At 45.3% G+C, this 14247-nt stretch overlaps 1 protein-coding gene across 1 annotated transcript; it reads right to left on the reverse strand.

Moving 5' to 3' along the window:
- Positions 1–1454: 1454 nt before the first annotated feature.
- On the reverse strand, positions 1455–12145 carry ky (kyphoscoliosis peptidase). Its single transcript, XM_072497969.1, has 2 exons — positions 11914–12145; positions 1455–5434 (listed from the first exon to the last, which is right to left on the reverse strand). The coding sequence occupies exons 1-2, from the start codon at positions 12005–12007 to the stop codon at positions 4122–4124; spliced, it is 1407 nt and encodes a 468-aa protein (XP_072354070.1). The 5' UTR covers positions 12008–12145; the 3' UTR covers positions 1455–4121.
- Between the last annotated feature and the right edge of the window lie 2102 nt (positions 12146–14247).

The following is a 14247-nucleotide window of genomic DNA, read 5'->3' on the forward strand; positions in this document are numbered from 1 at the left end:
AGGTGCAAAACATTGTACAGCCTGATCAAGAGGTGATTGATAAGAAGATGCCAGATCTCTTAAAGAGTTTACTTCTTACTACCAGGTAAAGAAGTCAGAATTTTAAGAGATACGGAAGCTAGTCAATCTTTGATGGTAAGAGATGAGGAGTTATGTAGTTTGGGAGGAATATTGCCAGAAAAGGTGGTAATATGTGGAATTCAGGGTGGGAAGAGTAGTGTGCCATTATATAAGGTAAGGTTGGAAAGTCCAGTGAAGAATGGTGAAGTGGTAGTAGGAGTAATAGAGAAACTATCTTGTTCAGGAATACAGTTTAGTTTGGGTAATGGTATAGCTGGATCGCAGGTGGGAGTGATGCCTACTGTGGTTGATAAGCCAGTGGAAAATCAAACAACTGAAGTGTTGAAGGGCGAATATCCTGGGATTTTTCCGGATTGTGTAGTAACAAGGTCGCAAAGTCACAGGTTAAGCCAAGAGGAGAAATCAAAGAGTGAAGATGAAGTTGAATTTCAATTATCAGAAACGATGGTTGGAAAAGGACAAGAACAGGTGGAGGATGAGGCGGATATTTTTAGTTCAGGAAAATTGTCGGAGTTAATAATAATAATCGCTTACAACAGAAAGATATAGAAATAAAACGGATGTTTCAGAAAACATACACGGAAGGGGAAACTGTGTGTAAACCAGAATGTTATTACCGTAAATGTGATGTCTTGGTGAGAAAATGGGGACCTTTACATATGCAGGTGGATGAAAAGTGGGCAGAAGTTCAACAAGTAGTATTGCCGGTAGGGTATAGAAAGGAAGTGTTGCGAGTAGCACATGAGGTATCAATAGGAGGTCATTTGGGAGTAAGGAAAACTCAAGCTAAAATACAAAAACATTTTTATCGGCCTGGACTACATAAAGATGTAGTTAAATTTTATTGATCATGTCACACATGTCAAGTGATAGGGAAACTCCATACAGACAGTGACCCAGTGTCAGGATCAAACCCAGGTCCTCGGCGCCATGAGGCAGCAGTGCTAACCACTGTGACACTGTGCCACCCTTTTATACACTGCATTGTTTAAAGGGTAATTGTAAGCTATTTTCTGGAGTGAGGTTAGGGATATTTTAATACTGTGTTAGTAATAAAGTTTGTTTTAAAATACAATATCCTTTTTTCTGCGTGTAATCCTTCCTGGAGCGAACTATCCTTTCCTCGCAGTCTTACAAAATTAAAATAAAATATTGGGGTATCTTTGCAGTATCCTAGCGACTGTTGGGGCATGGTCTGGGATCATTATATTTGGGGTAGGTGACCCTGTCACTTGTGCTCCTGGAGGGACACCAATAGGTGTTTGCCACCTCCAGAAGATCAGCTCTGTTACGCGTGTTGTTACGAGGATTCAGATTTAAATAGAATAAATAATGATGCTGGCAAATTCATAGGATTATAACATTTATGAGCTAATTTTAATGAACTATGATTCTAAATCACAAGCATATGAAAGCACATTGTTAGCTGGTGAATATAACATCATCTAGGATAAAGAACATCATCTCGGATCTATCAATAAAAAACAAAATTTACACAAAACAGAAAATACTGGACAATCTCAGCAGGTCTGACAGCATCTGTGGAGAGAGAAAGGAGCCAACGTTTCAAGTCTTAATGACTCTTTGTCAAAGTTCAATTTACACACTGATTTCTTCAGTTCAATTGTGTGCTCACTTTACACATACCCGACAGAATCCGAATCCTCCCAATCCAGTTCATGTTTTACCTTTTGAACTAGAGGACAACTATTGGCCTCTTTCATCCAACTCCTTGTTTTACTTTAAACTATTAGATCAAAGACTTACACATCCTGTTGTCTGAATGATATCCTCAAAGTTGAATAATCTGCTCAGTCCCCAGATTTTCCCTTCAATCTCATTACTTTAGCTCACAAAAAAACTGGTCTCATTCACTCAGGCACCTAAACCATGGAACACTGGCCCTTCTTGCTCTCTGCTTTAACACACCTGGGAGATGAACAGGTTACACGTTCCCTGAATGATACCAGGAAGCTAGTCTCTTACCCAGCCCAGCTGGTCCCTGTAGTCTCTGTTCACACCCAGGGCAATGGTCTGATGTCTAGGGGAAAATAATGTAACTTCTCATGTGTTGGCCAACTTCTGGCTGTTCAGCCAAGAACAATCAAAGATATGCCTTTCTTATACCTCCCTGTGTAAGTTTTCAGAACCTGTGGTTACTCACTGCATGGTCAGCTCTGTCAGTGGTCAAGGATGATGTCATCCCTGATGGGCAGAGTCTCTATGAACTGTTTAAAATACCTTTTTAACTATTACAAAACTGTCAAAGAGGCCTAGCATTCCACATGTTCGATAAGCATCACCTAAGTGCCTTCTTCCACACTGTTTCAAGGTCCCTCATTTCTCCGACTACAAGGTTGATCCTGGCATCCGGAAGAGTTACAAGCTTCCCTGAATAAGCACTTGCATCACTCGAACCTTTGCAACAAGCACAGACCCCTTTGATTTCTTTGAATAGAATATAATCTTTTATTGTCACAACTAGACTTACATTGACACTGCAATGAAGTTACTGTGAAAAGCCCCTTGCCGCCACATTCCGGTGCCTGTTCAGGTACTCTGAGGGAGAATTCAGAATTCTCAGCCGGTACAGGAATTGAACCCACGCTGCTGGCCTTGTTCTGCATTACAAACCAACTGTCGAGCCCACTGAGCTAAATGGGGTTATCAGGTTTTTTTTGTCTTATTTATTTCTGTCTTAGGAGTACAAAACTCAGGGCATTTTTATAAAGCTTGCACAGGGTAATTGGCCAGTTCCATTATCCAGTCATTTAACATTTGTATTCCCACAAGGATCAAGCCGGCAAATTCAACAAAGGCCATTTCAACTTAATATATTATGCCTTTATGTACATTCTTACAGCATAACAGCCTTACCTGTGGCCATGCTACGCAGCTGAAAATTGATAGTTACATTGTTGTCCATATTTACAGCCCAACACATTTCCAGCACAGACATCTCCAGTGAATTTCTCTAAGGAGTTTGAACTGTATCAATTGTATCAAATCCCCCTTTGTTGTGTCTGATAAGGATTTGCAGGAAGTCTTCCCTCAGCATTACACAGGTGGTCAGGGGCTTCCTCGATGAAGAATAGCTGGCGCACGCACTGGGACATCAGTTCCCGCCACACATTTTCTCGGGAGGAGGAAGTGGTGGTGATTTGTGTTCATTCTCCGGGTAAGCGTTCTCCAAGGCGGCCTTCAGGACCCGCGACAACGCAGAATCGCCGAGCAGAAACTTATAGCCAAGTTCCGCACACATGAGTGCGGCCTCAACCGGGACCTGGGATTCATGTCACATTACATTCATCCCCCACCATCTGGCCTGCGAAATCCTACCAACTGCCCTGGCTTGATACAATTCACACCTCTTTAACCTGGGGTTACCCCATCTCTGGATCTGTAAAGATTTAATCACCTGCTAATGCTCGCATTCCTAGCATTGTCTGGCATCTTTGAATTTGTCTATATATGTGTTTCTGGAACAGACCTCTTCATTCACCTGAGGAAGGAGCAGCGCTCCGAAAGCTAGTGACATCGAAACAAACCTGTTGGACTTTAACCTGGTGTTGTAAGACTTCGTACTGCATTCATTCATGGCCAGTATTTATCCCCTTGAACCTCGCGGACACATTGAGAGGAGTGGAAGGGGCAGGGGGTCCTGAACGTTTTGTCTTCAGGCCCTCAGTGAAGCTCTGGGGGGTTGAGAAGCAAAGAAGATTTGAGAGATAAGTACCGGGCTGGGAGACATAAAACTTCACACCTCACACTCTCCCCTTTCAACCTAAATGCCTGCAGCCTCAAATTTCAATTATTGCCGAGGGCTTTGGCGGGCTGACGCAAAAGTCACAGAAATCGCTGTGCCGCAAAAAATAGGAATTCACTTCAGTCAGAATTTCCTCCAAATCTCACACTGGAGAATTGAAGCCAGCATTGTAGATGGATCGTTGCAAAGAGACAAATTTCCAGGAAATTCCAGGGTGCCAGGGTAAATTGAGGTGGAATCCCATTTCTGAAGTTATGTGTCAGTTAAGGGCAGCTTATTCATGAATCATGTTTGAGATGACCCCCCCCACTTCGAAACAGGACATGACGCTCACCATAGGGGACAATCGGTCGAGGTTTGCGGCCAGCTTCAGCTGCGACCTCGCCGGCCCAGTGAACACATTGCCCTCCCACACTCGGGACTTGCTGAGGCTCAGCTCGTCCATGGACTCGCCAATGAGGAAGACCCGATGGGCTCTGGGAATGCGGACTCGGAACCTGACCCACTTGGTGGCAGGGAGCACACCAGACCTGGGTTCAAAGATGACGCATCCCTTCTTCCACGTATCATACATCCGAGGAAATGGAGGCCCCCGTGATTCAGCACTGCACCGGATAACATAATCACAAACGTGTCCAAAATCCTCTTCATCTTCAGGCCTGACGAAAATTCCTAGTTTGTACACACCTGAAGCAGGGAGACTAACGCTAATGCTCACTTTGTTTTTTGTGTGGGTACATAAAGTATGCCTTTCCAAAGGACAACCCTCAGCACTTGCCTCATCCCTGGTTAACGTTGCAGTAACTTCTACATCCCTGACAGTCTGAAAAGTGATATTGCACTTGCCATGTGGTGTGTTTATAACAGGTTCAGGGTGGCTGGCTTGGTTAAAACCAACTTCTTTCGTTCTGATCCCAGGACCACAATGGTTGCTCAGGTTTGCAGGAAATAGCTCATTTTGATTGACGGGGTTTGGACAATAGATAAGGCAGTTGCAGATGTTCTGATAAGAACTGTCTTGGCTGTACGGCTTAACGAACACAGAGAGCCGATAGTAGCCTTTAGTCAGCAACACAATGTTGCAATCCAACTTCCCTTCCCCTATTTGAGACACAATGCACCTCTTGCTCACGTCACTGTCGTAGTCTCCGTGAATCAGTTTGTATGTAGCTGATAATGGTCTTGAGGTTTGGAAATGCAACAGTGCACAGCCATCAGGCGCAGTGATCAAACCCTCAGAGCAGCTGCATTGGCTGATGCCCATGCACCTGGCAGTCCAGTGTAGTCCCCAGAAAGAGAACGGGTTGGCGGGTAGTCTATCGTGAACCTTAGGTTCAGGGCAGTCAACCTGATAAGAACAGACCCAGGTATAGCTCTCCTTGGAGTCCAATAGCTTCGCGAAGATCTTGAGGTCATACTTGCCCTGTGTTGGTGGTATGACTCTGAGCTCTATCCCATTTGGCATCACTCTCATTATTCCACAGGAGGCATCAATGTTGCCCAGGCGTCTCTCACCGAGCTGTGTTATGCTGTAGCTGAATTCCACGGTTTGAGCACTTCCCAAGCACACGGTAGCTTCACCATTTACTGTATGGGATTGAGAGGGGAAGAGATCAGACCCAAATCTCAGCATGGATGCACTTCATTCCTATCTGCTTCTGAAAAGTGGAATTGCTACATTAAAAGAGCTTGTTATTAATGTGCCGTAACAGAGGAACAGTCTGATGTTCTAAGAAGGAAGTATTCTGTCTGATTTCACCATACAGCTCTTGACCTGTAGCCCTGGAGGTAACAACACCTCAAGCACTAATCTGGTGTTCTTCATTAATAAGGGGATCAGTGGTAATGGGGAGGAGGCAGGTGAATGGGGATCATATCAGCCATGATCGAATGGCGGAGCAGACTCGGTGGGCCGAATGGCCTAATTCTGCTCCTATATCTTCCGGTCTTATGGTCCACCCATCATCCTTGTGCCCCCTGACCTGAATTAGCTACTCATCCAGCAATGCCCCCATTTTAAAATCTTACCCTTCTTTTGAAACTCCCTCATGGACTCCCCTCTTCCTATTTTGTAACCACCTTCACCTTCAGCCCTACAACCCTCCAAGACTGAACTGGGAGCCAATGGTAAGTCAGGGTGCACAGGAGTGATGAATAAATGGGCTTGCTCCTCTGCTCCTACATGCTAATATAGTGGTGTGCCGCAGAGGTAGTGGTTGAGGCGAGGAAAATGAGTACATATTTGAATCAGAAGAGGATCCAGGGAGACGAGGAAAGATCAGGAGATGAGATAATCCTAATTTGTTCCAACAAAGAATCAAATCAGAAACGATGGGCAAATAATTGGCTTTTGAGCATTGTGGCCAGGAGCTTATGATTTGGTTAAAATCGGCGAGGAAGTGTGCAAATTCCTCTCAACATTGCACTGGTTTGCAAAGTGGACTTTTTGCTCAAGTTTCCATTTAAACCTATTTTCGTATCATCAAAGATTAAACACTCCCATCAACCAACGCAATCAGCATTTAAATTAGTGAATATTTCTTGATAATAACCTGGTAATACAGCTGAATAAGTATTTACTACAAGAAGGTGTCCACTAGGCTATAGTTTATTTTTTCAGTTATTTAAAATCAGGTTACTTTCAGGTGGTGGGCTAATTCCGTGGCTGTTCACAGAGTCATACAGCAGAGAATCAGGCCCTTCGGCCCACCACATCTATGTCATCCATCACACACCAATCTATACTAATCCTGTTTACCAGCACTTGGTCCAGAGCCTAACAAGCTTTTAAAAAAATAAATCTAGAGAACCCAATTCATTTTTTCCAATTAAGGGGAAATTTAGCGTGGCCAATCCACCTAGCCTGCACAACTTTGGGTTGTGGAGGCGAAACCCATGCAAACACGGGGAGAATGTGCAAACTCCACACAGTGACCCTGAGCCGGGATCTCGGCGCCGTGAGGCAGCAGTGCTAACAGAGCCTGCCAAGCTTTGACGATTTAAGTGCTTGTCCAGGTGCTTCTTAAATGTTATGAGAGTACCTTCCTTCACCACACTCACAGGCAGCGCGTTCCTTATTTCCACCACCCTCTGGGTGAACAAATCATTCCTCAGGTCCCCTCCAAACCATTTACTCCTCACCTAAAACGTACGTCCTCTGGTCTTAGATACCTTTGCCATGGAGAAATTATTCTCATGAACTGCTTTATCTAGGCCTGTCATAATTAGACCATAAGACATAGGAGTAGAATTTGGCCACCCGACCCATCGAGTCTGCTCCGCCATTCAATCATGGCTGATTATTTCTCATTCCCATTCCCCTGCCTTCTCCCCGTGACCTCTGATCCTCTTATTACTCAAGAACCTATCTACCTCTGACTTAAAGACACTCAGTGATTTGGCCTCCACAGCCTTCTGCAGCAAAGGGTTCCACAGATTCACCAACCTCTGGCTGAAGAAATTCCTCCTCATGTCTGTTTTAAAGGATCGTCCCCTTAGTCTGAGATTGTGTCCTCTGGTTCTAGTTTTTCCTACAAGTGGAAACATCCTCTCCATCTCCACTCTATACAGGCCTCGCAGTATCCTGTAAGTTTCAATAAGATCCCCCCCCCCATCCTTCTAAACTCCAACGAGTACAGACCCAGAGTCCTCAACTGTTCCTCATACGACAAGCTCTTCATTCCAGGGATCATTCTTGTGGACCTCCTCTGGACCCTTTCCAAGGCCAGCACATCCTTCCTTAGATGTGGGCCCAATTGTTACTGACAATTCCAGTGTGTATCGACATTAAGGGTCAGGAGCAGGATTAGGCCCTTTGAGCCTGCTCCACCATTCATAACATTGTGGCATTTCTAATTATAACCTCAAGTCTACATTCCCACCTATCCCCAACAATCTTTCACCTGCTTGCTTCTCAAGAATCCATCTACCTCTGCCTTGAAAATATTTTCTTCCACCATGATTTAATGCCCGCGTTAATTGCGGGCGCAAATCCTGTAATGGCCGCTAAATCTCGCAGAAAACAGGATATGCGCCGGAAAGATTTCGGATTCCGATTTACCCTGCCACCCCTCCCATGACAAGATCAGGTTCGCACTGGGGGTGGAGGGTGGGGGGGGAGGGGTGGTGGAGGGGGGAGCCTGATTTGCATATATTATAATCTAATTAGCGGGCTTGACGTCGCCACTTCCGCCCTCAACGTATCTCCCCACTTGGTGTGATGTCACCATGGTGTGAGTCACTATTGGTTTTAACTTAAGGAGGGGGGGTGGGGGGTGCATTGATGGCTTTGGTGGGGGATGGGTGCCGGGGGTTGTCCCTATGACGCTATCGGGTAATGGGCCGATGTTTGTGGGGTGGGGGACTGCCCCGGTGCCTTTCGGGACGGATGTGGGCCCCGATGCTTGTGGAAGGGGGAGAATCATCCATGTCCGTGCTGGTAGGGGGAGGGAGGGGCTGGGGGGGGGGGGGGGGGTTATTTTCTGCGCAGATTCGGTGCCCTTTAAAAATGGTGCCCCGCCCTCTTAGGAGCTGGTCTTGCGGCGCTGTCAGGCCCAGCCTTGTCAGATGTGACAGTGCAGACCACTCCCCCAGATTCTCTGGGAACTGAGGAAACCTGGAGGGAAAACAAGACTGTGCAGCTGGAGAGAAACACTCTGGTTTTCAGTCCGAATCTGACACTTAGCATTTGATTTTCTCACAAGAGGAAAACATTTCTCCATGTTGACCCTGCATAGTTCCCTCAGGGCCTTTTATATTTCAGCCAAGTCACCTCTTACTCTTCTAAACCCTAGCAGATACAAGTCTCGCCTGTCCAACCTTAGTCCAGTAAATCTTCTCAGAACTGCTTCCAATACATTTGCATCTTTTATTAAATAAGGTGACCAATATTGTACACATTACTCGAGATATGGTCTTCCCAATGCCTTTATTGTATTCAATTCCTCTCGCAATAAATGATAACATTCTATCAGCTTTCCTAATTACTTGGTACCTGCATACCAGCCTTTTGCCGGTCATGTATGGGGTGGCACAGTGGTTACCACTGCTGCCTCACAGCGCCAGAGACCCGGGTTCAATTCCGGCCTTGGCTGACTGCGTAGCGTTTGAACTTTCTTCCTGTGTCTGCGTGGGTTTCCTCCGGGTGCTCCGGTTTCCTCCCACAGTCCAGGTTAGGTGGATTTGCCATGCTAAATTGGCCCTTAATGTCCAAAGGGTAATTGGGGTTGCAGGGTTACAGGAATGGTGTGGGGAGAGTAGGCCTGGGTGGGATGTTCTTTCAGAAGGTCCATGCAGACACGATGGGCCGAATGGCCTCCTTCTGCATGTGCAGATATTCTATGATTTTATGATTCTATGGTTTAAATAGACCAGGGTGTGACCAGGAAGAAGAGGACAGCAAAATGGCCATTAAATATGACCCTGCTCGCATTACCCTCATTCAATATTCCTTTCATAGCGGAGCACCCAATTATGCACAGCACTCTAATTGTGGTCTAACCAATATTGTGTACACTTTGTTACTCTTCTACTTTATTCCCATCTTTATTAAACCCTAAAAGTACAAAGTACAGCCACTCTCGGTACTTTGTGAAAATCAGTGATTATTTACAAATCTTAAAGTATCTCGACAATTGCATCATAATAAATGGTATTCATGAATTTTATAAATCACAACAGCTTCACACACATACATTTAAATAGTCCATCTTCTGTATTGTTGTCTATGAGAGTCAAGGTCAAAATAATCAACAATGAAGTGGGAATAGAGAGAAAGGATATAGCAGGGACCACAGATATAAAGAATTTGTTTAATAAGGTGCAGATATTTATTAACAGGGAGGTGTGACACTGAGGGGAAAGTCCCTGCCTCTGAGCTGGAGGTTCCCGGTTTGTGTCCCACCCCAGGAATTGATGGCCAAGGAAGGTGCGTTCATAACGTGGCCAACCAGGTTGAGTGCCAATCTGTAAATCCTTCCAACATGCCAATGAGTTATTGTGGGCAGCACGGTGGCACAGTGGTTAGCACCACCGCCTCACAGCACCAGGGAGCCAAGTTCAATTCCATCCTTGGATGACTGTGTGGAATTTGCACATTCTCCCCTTGTCTGGGTCGGTTCAGGGTGCTCCGGTTCCCGCCCACAGTCCAAAGCTGTGCAGGTTAGATGGATTGACCATGATACATTTCCCCTTAGTGTCCAAAGGTATGTAGGTTAGATGGGGTTGTGGGGATAAGGCAGGGGTGTGGTCCTCGGTAGAGTGCTCTTTCAGAGGGTCAGCCTAGACTCGATGGGCTGAATGGCCTCCTTCTGCACTGCAGGAATTCTAGTCAGACATTAATTATTTTGGGTGTGGATGGTTGAGGGCTGGTCCAATTGAGTATATGGTCCATATTGAGGCCAACTCTATCATCTGTCTGGAAGATATTTGCAAATGGGAAGTATTGTGTGCTAACTCAAAGGTTGAGGGGTAGTACTGATATGTTCAAAATAATAAAAAGATTGAGTACAGTGTCAACAGAAGAGCTATTTTCCAGTGTTGGGCAAATCCAACACAAGCGACATGTACTAAAATAAGAGCTGGGTTATTCAGGAATGAAATCCAGAAGTAGCTATTTTCACACAAAAGGTAGTGGAAGTTAAGAATTCACTCCCTCCGAGAGGCAGTGGCTCATTTGTCAATTGGCCTTTGCCTGAGAGAGATGGACAGATGGTATGAGGTAAGAGATAGGGAGTCAAGACCAGTGAATGAAGTTGAGGTACTGTAAAGATGCACCTTCACAGACTTCATTAATGAACACAAAAGGTTTTTCTTACTCAGAATTGTACAGCAGTTCCATGCTGTAGCTAGCTCCCAAAATGTCTCTTTCCCCAGGAGTCTCTCTCACCATGGGGATGTTTCCATACTCTGACTCCCGATAGGTCACACAGGCCATGTGACTCTTGATCTGCTGTGCTGCCCTTAAAGAGGGCAACACAAAGAAATTAAGGACGGCCAATAAATGCCGGCCTACACTGCGATGCCTACATCCCGTGAAATATCTTTTAAAAAATAAATTTAGAGTACCCAATTCATTTTTTACAATTATGTGGCCAGCTGCCCTGCACATCTTTGGGTTGTGGGGTGAAATCCACGCAAACACAGAGAGTGACCCAGGGCCAGGATCGAACCTGGAACCTCAGTGCCATGAGGCAGCAGTGATAACCACTGCAGCACCGTGCTGCCCTACCGTGAAATAATTTTTTTAAAGTAAAAAATTATTTAGGAGCCATGATCTAATAGAATATACTTGAGGGACTGAATTGTCTTCTCCTGTTCGTATATACCTCTCTTTCTCTATATAGATTTCATAGAATTTACAGTGCAGAAGGAAGCCATTCGGCCCATCGAGTCTGCACCGGCTCTTGGAAAGAGCACCCAACCCAAGCCCACACCTCCACCCTATCCCCATAACCCAGTAACCCCACCCAACACTATGGGCAATTTTGGACACTAAGGGCAATTTAGCATGGCCAATCCACCTAACCTGCACATCTTTGGACTGTGGGAGGAAACCGGAGCACCCGGAGGAAACCCACGCACACACGGAGAGGATGTGCAGACTCCGCACAGACAGTGACCCAAGCCGGAATCGAACCTGGGACCCTGGAGCTGTGAAGCAATTGTGCTATCCACAATGCTACCGTGCTGCCCCATATACGCGCATATATAAATAATTGGCAGAATGTATATGTGTAATTAACAGAACATTTGAAATTTAATGATGATCACCCATTTATCTAACAAGATATGAGATATTAATCTCTGTTTCAGAAGGTCTTTTTAAGTGCTTGTACCTGGTGCACTGAAAGTAGAAAATAGCTGGTTGCATTATGTTGCATTATTGATGAATTGGTATGTGTGTAAAGGCACACTTAAGATGTGTTTAACTAACGATAGAAAACAAGCCCTCAACCATTGCTGTTTGTATGTGCCCAGCAGGTTCAGAAAATAAATGGTATCTTCAGACGACATTATCAGATTGCACCTTAGACTGCTGAGAGTCAAATTCATTTGAATATTTTTACCTGTTTGGACTAAGAATCTCTTTGGGGAAATGAGTGAAAGTCCTAGTCTGTAGAATGCAGATGTTTTAAAAACCTGCTGTTCAAACTCTTCCATAGAGGTCACAGAATCCTTGAGCTGCCATTTTGGATCATCTGGCCAATGAGAATCTATAAATTCTTCCGGATCTGCTAGGAAATAGTGATCATCATATCTAGCAAAATATAAGACACACGAGATTACTAGTATTTCAGTTTCATTGCCACCAGAGGGCTTTCTCATTTCAACGGGGCACGTTCAAATCATCAGTACGTCATGGGACGCGGTTTTGCCGCCATTCACCCTTCCCTATGGATTCCCATGGTGCACTCTGTTAATACCACGTGCCAACAGGAACGTAGGAGCAGGAGGAGACTATTCAGCCCCTCAAATCTGCCGTGCCATTCAATTAGATCATGGCTAATACAAAATCAACATACCGCAGTACGCTGGAAATCTGAAATAAAAACAAGAAAATGCTGGAAATGCTCAGCAGGTCAGGCAGCATCTGTGGAGAGAGAAACAGAGTTAATGTTTCACGTTGATGACCTTGCAGTCAAGCTCATCCCTGATACCGAAGCAGTCTATGTCCACATGCAGCAAGACCTGGATAATACTCAGGATTAGAATGAGAAACATTTCTACAACGCAAGTGTCAGGCAATGATCATCTCTATCAAGAGAAAGCCTAACCATCTCCCATTACCATTGCATTACCTTAATAGTGAAATCCTCCATGATTAACATCCTGCGGGGGAGGGGGGGGAGGGCTGCCATTGACCAGAAACTTAACTTGGACCACCCAAGTGTCAGCTACATTAACTGTAGCTGTAAAAGCAGGTCAGAGGCTCAGAATTCTGAGATGCTTAACTCACTTCCTGACATGCCAAATCCTGTCCACCACCTACAGGGAACAAGTCAGGAGTGTAATGGAATACTCCCCACTTGCCTGGATGAGCGCAGCTCCAACAACACGCAAGAAGATTGTCAGCATCCAGAACAAAGCACTCCTCTTGATCGGCACCCCATCCACCCCCTTAAACATTTGCTCCCTGCACCATAGTGGCAGCAGTGTGTATCATCCACAAGATTCACTATAGCAACTCACTGGGGGTCCTTTGACAGTGCCTTCCAAACCCATGATCTCTGCCACCTAGACAGATGCATGGGACACCACCAACTAAAAGTTACTTCTTGGAATTTGTCCCAATTATATTGGAGCTTAAAAGGTTAAATTTTGAAAACAATTTGTTTTTTAGTTTTTTGTTCACAGGATGTAGGTACCCTGGCCAGGCCAGCATTTATTGCCCATCCCTAATTGCCCTTGAGAAGGTGATTGTGAGCCTTCTTCTTGAATTGCTGCTGAACATTTGATGTAGGTACACCCGGAGTGCTGTTAGGACCGGAGTTCTACCAGTGAAGGAATAGGGATATATTTCCAAGTCAGGATGCTGAGTGACTTGGAGGGCAACTTGCAAGTGGAGGTGTTCCCATGTGTCTACTGAAAATGAAATGAAAATCGCTTATTGTCACGAGTAGGCTTCAAATGAATTTACTGTGAAAAGCCCCTAGTCACCACATTCCGGCGCCTGTTCGGGGAGGCTTGTACAGGAATTGAACCGTGCTGCTGGCCTGCCTTGGTCTGCTGTAAAAGCCAGCGATTTAGCCCAGTGTGCTAAACCAGCCCCTACTGCCCTTGCCCTGGATGCTAGAGGTAGGTGGCAGAGGCCGTGGGTTTGGAAGGTGCTGTCGAAGGAGCCTCGGTGAGTTGCTGCAGTGCACCACTGCTGCTACTGTGTACCAGTGGTGGAGGGATTGGATCTTTAAGGTTGCATCGACTTGGCTTAAGTTTCTTTGAGATTTTGTTATTCAGGGGAATCCAATTAAGGCATTTAAAATGATAAAGGGATTCAGTAGTAGAGATAGGCAAACTATTTCCCCCGAGGAATGAAATCTAAAATAAGGTGGCACAATCTAAACATTAGAGCAAAACCATTCAGGAGTGAAGTCCATAGAATCCCTACAGTGCAGAAGGAGGCCATAAAGTTCATCGAGTCTGCATCGAACCTCAGAAAAAGCACCCAACCAAGGTGTTATAACGTGCCCGGATCCTGTTGGCTAGGGCCAATTGGTTACCCCATGTTATATTTTAGGGTCCAGTCAAATAGAATAACAGAAATTAACTGTGGCATGGTAGCACGGTGGTTAGCACTGTGCTTCTCAGCTCCAGGGTCTCGTGATCAATTCCCGCTTCGGTCACTGTCTGTGTGGAGTCTGCACGTTCTCCCCGTGTCTGCGTGGGTTTCCTCCGGGTGCTCC

Source organism: Scyliorhinus torazame, chromosome 3 (assembly GCF_047496885.1).
Source record: "Scyliorhinus torazame isolate Kashiwa2021f chromosome 3, sScyTor2.1, whole genome shotgun sequence".
Taxonomy (NCBI): Eukaryota; Metazoa; Chordata; class Chondrichthyes; order Carcharhiniformes; family Scyliorhinidae; genus Scyliorhinus; species Scyliorhinus torazame.

What these genes read in the sequence shown, in the direction of transcription:
- ky (XM_072497969.1), bottom strand. Translation starts at nt 12,007, where the DNA reads ATGGAAGAGTTTGAACAGCAGGTTTTTAAAACATCTGCATTCTACAGA. An exon ending in GAGATTCTTAGTCCAAACAG is followed by an intron (nt 5,435 to 11,913) that starts GTAAAAATATTC and finishes AATCCCATACAG; the next exon opens with TAAATGGTGAAGCTACCGTG.